A 2,214-nucleotide genomic window follows, 5' to 3' on the forward strand; every position below is an offset into this window, starting at 1 on the left:
TTTAATATATTAAATATATTAAATTAAATGATATATGTAATATATTAAATGATATATTTAATATACTAAATTAAATGATATATTTAATATATTAAATATATTAAATTAAATGATATATGTAATATATTAAATGATATATTTAATATACTAAATTAAATTATATATTTAATATATTATATGATATATTTAATATATTATATTAAATTATATATTAAATATATTAAATTAAATGATATATTTAATATATTAAATGATATATTTAATATATTATATGATATATTTAATATATTATATTAAATTATATATTAAATATATTAAATTAAATGATATATTTAATATATTAAATGATATATTTAATATATTAAATGATATATTTAATATATTAAATTATATATTTAATACATTAAATTATATATTTAATGTATTAATGTTTATGTGTTTCATGTGTTTTTAATCCTTCTCCCTCACTGAACAATGAATCTCTGAATGTTTATTTCTGGACATTCTGCAGAGAACACAAATAAAAACACTTTATTTATTTATTGGACCTCAGAGTTTAAAGTTCTGCTGAAAACAAAATGCTTCTCACCACGACACGAGGAGTGACCAGCACGTGGACCTGGTTGCCGCACCATCAGACCCCCTCTGATGTCCCACAGCCGGCTGACCCTCCGGATCACAGCCTCACTCCACTGGTACAGACCCAGACTGACACACACCACACACACACACACACACACACACACACACACACACACACCTGTCAGTATACTTTATATATATTCAACGTCATGTGTAAATAGAATCCTGTGAGGGGGAACCTGAGGGGAGGGGGGGGGGACCTGTGGGGATCTGATTTAAAGGAAAATTAACTGGGGAAAGTGTCACATGATGCTCCAGAGAAGACGTCTCACTCATGACAGTAAATAAGAGCGTGAACCTCTCGTTGAAGGCGGGCAGGCCGCTGGCGAAGCGAGGAGTCAGAGGTTTCCCCTCATCGTCGTGGTAGAAGGCAAACAGACCGGCGGAGAAGCCCTGGTGGAGCGGAGAGAAAGGTTTACACTCACTGATCCTCCTTTACAGGGAGTTACATAAAGTAGTCCCTCCACAAGCCAACAGAACCAAAGACACTCAATGCTAACAAGTGAGAAGCATCTCCCTGTACCCTGAGGGTACAGGGAGAAGCATCTCCCTGTAAAGACACTCAATGCTAACAAGTGAGAAGCATCTCCCTGTACCCTGAGGGTACAGTTCACCTTCAGAGACGCCAGGCTTCATGACTTCTGATAAGTACACGCAGAATGTTTCTCTACAACATCAAAAACAAGACGAAGTAGAAACGTCCTGACCAGAGCGTGGATGATCTCGTGTTTGACGGTGGAGAGCATCCCTTCAAACTCCTGAGGCTGAGAGGAGATCATCGCAGGACACAGGTTGGCATAGCCTGCTATAGGTCTGAGGGGGGGGGTAAAGTCACACGATCACAATAATGGTGATGCACCGTTAGATCAACCTCTTTTCGTTCTTCTTTAGTTGCCCTGATGGAAAATGTTTTATGTGAAAAAGGGACGGTTCACCCCAAAATCTAAAATCTCCCACGCTCAGCGGCTCCACAACAGTCACATCAATAAATAGCTCTACATCAAATATGTGTTATTGATTTTGGGGTGAACTGTCCCTTTAAAAACGTACAAGACAGAACAGGAAATGGAACAATAAGTTCAATCGTGCTAATTATTGTTATTGACACTTAAGAACACAACGTTGATGTTGGCCGAACAGACTCTACGAGTCCTGACAGAAGAATATAACCCCCACCTGTCCAGCTCGGCCTCCAGCTGGCAGTAAGCAGCGTAGGCCACGATGTTCTCCTGCCCGCAGCGCTCCGTGGTGATGCCGCTGACGTAGAGCACGAAGTCGGACCCTTCAACTCCCGGGCCATCTGGGGGCCCCAGGGGGCCGCAGGTCTTCCCTGATTCACTGCACACCTTGCATTGCTAGAGGAGAGGAGAGTGAGCAAAGAGACTTCATATAATCATCTGAGAGATAGAAATGTTTCATCTGTATGCAGATGATGCAGTTTTATCTTCAACCCTGTGAAATCCTGTCTTCTCTTTATGACATTAATGTTTTATAATGCATGGTCCTTTCTTAATGAAGCCTAACAACATCAATAATAATAATGAACCCTTCTGAATATTGTAGGTTGGTTGC

General features: G+C 38.8%; 1 protein-coding gene across 1 annotated transcript in view; it reads right to left on the reverse strand.

Moving 5' to 3' along the window:
- Nucleotides 1-1,997, reverse strand: part of lmln (leishmanolysin-like (metallopeptidase M8 family)) — a gene marked incomplete at its 5' end in the record, with an annotated part of 10,764 nt that extends 8,767 nt beyond the window's left edge. Inside the window, 5 exon segments of the mRNA XM_029427855.1 lie at nt 590-625; nt 627-708; nt 941-1,035; nt 1,350-1,455; nt 1,819-1,997. Coding sequence (XP_029283715.1) covers nt 590-625; nt 627-708; nt 941-1,035; nt 1,350-1,455; nt 1,819-1,997 — 498 coding nt within the window.
- Nucleotides 1,998-2,214: the final 217 nt, after the last annotated feature.

The sequence above is a fragment of the Cottoperca gobio genome, unplaced genomic scaffold (assembly GCF_900634415.1).
Source record: "Cottoperca gobio unplaced genomic scaffold, fCotGob3.1 fCotGob3_385arrow_ctg1, whole genome shotgun sequence".
Taxonomy (NCBI): domain Eukaryota; kingdom Metazoa; phylum Chordata; class Actinopteri; order Perciformes; family Bovichtidae; genus Cottoperca; species Cottoperca gobio.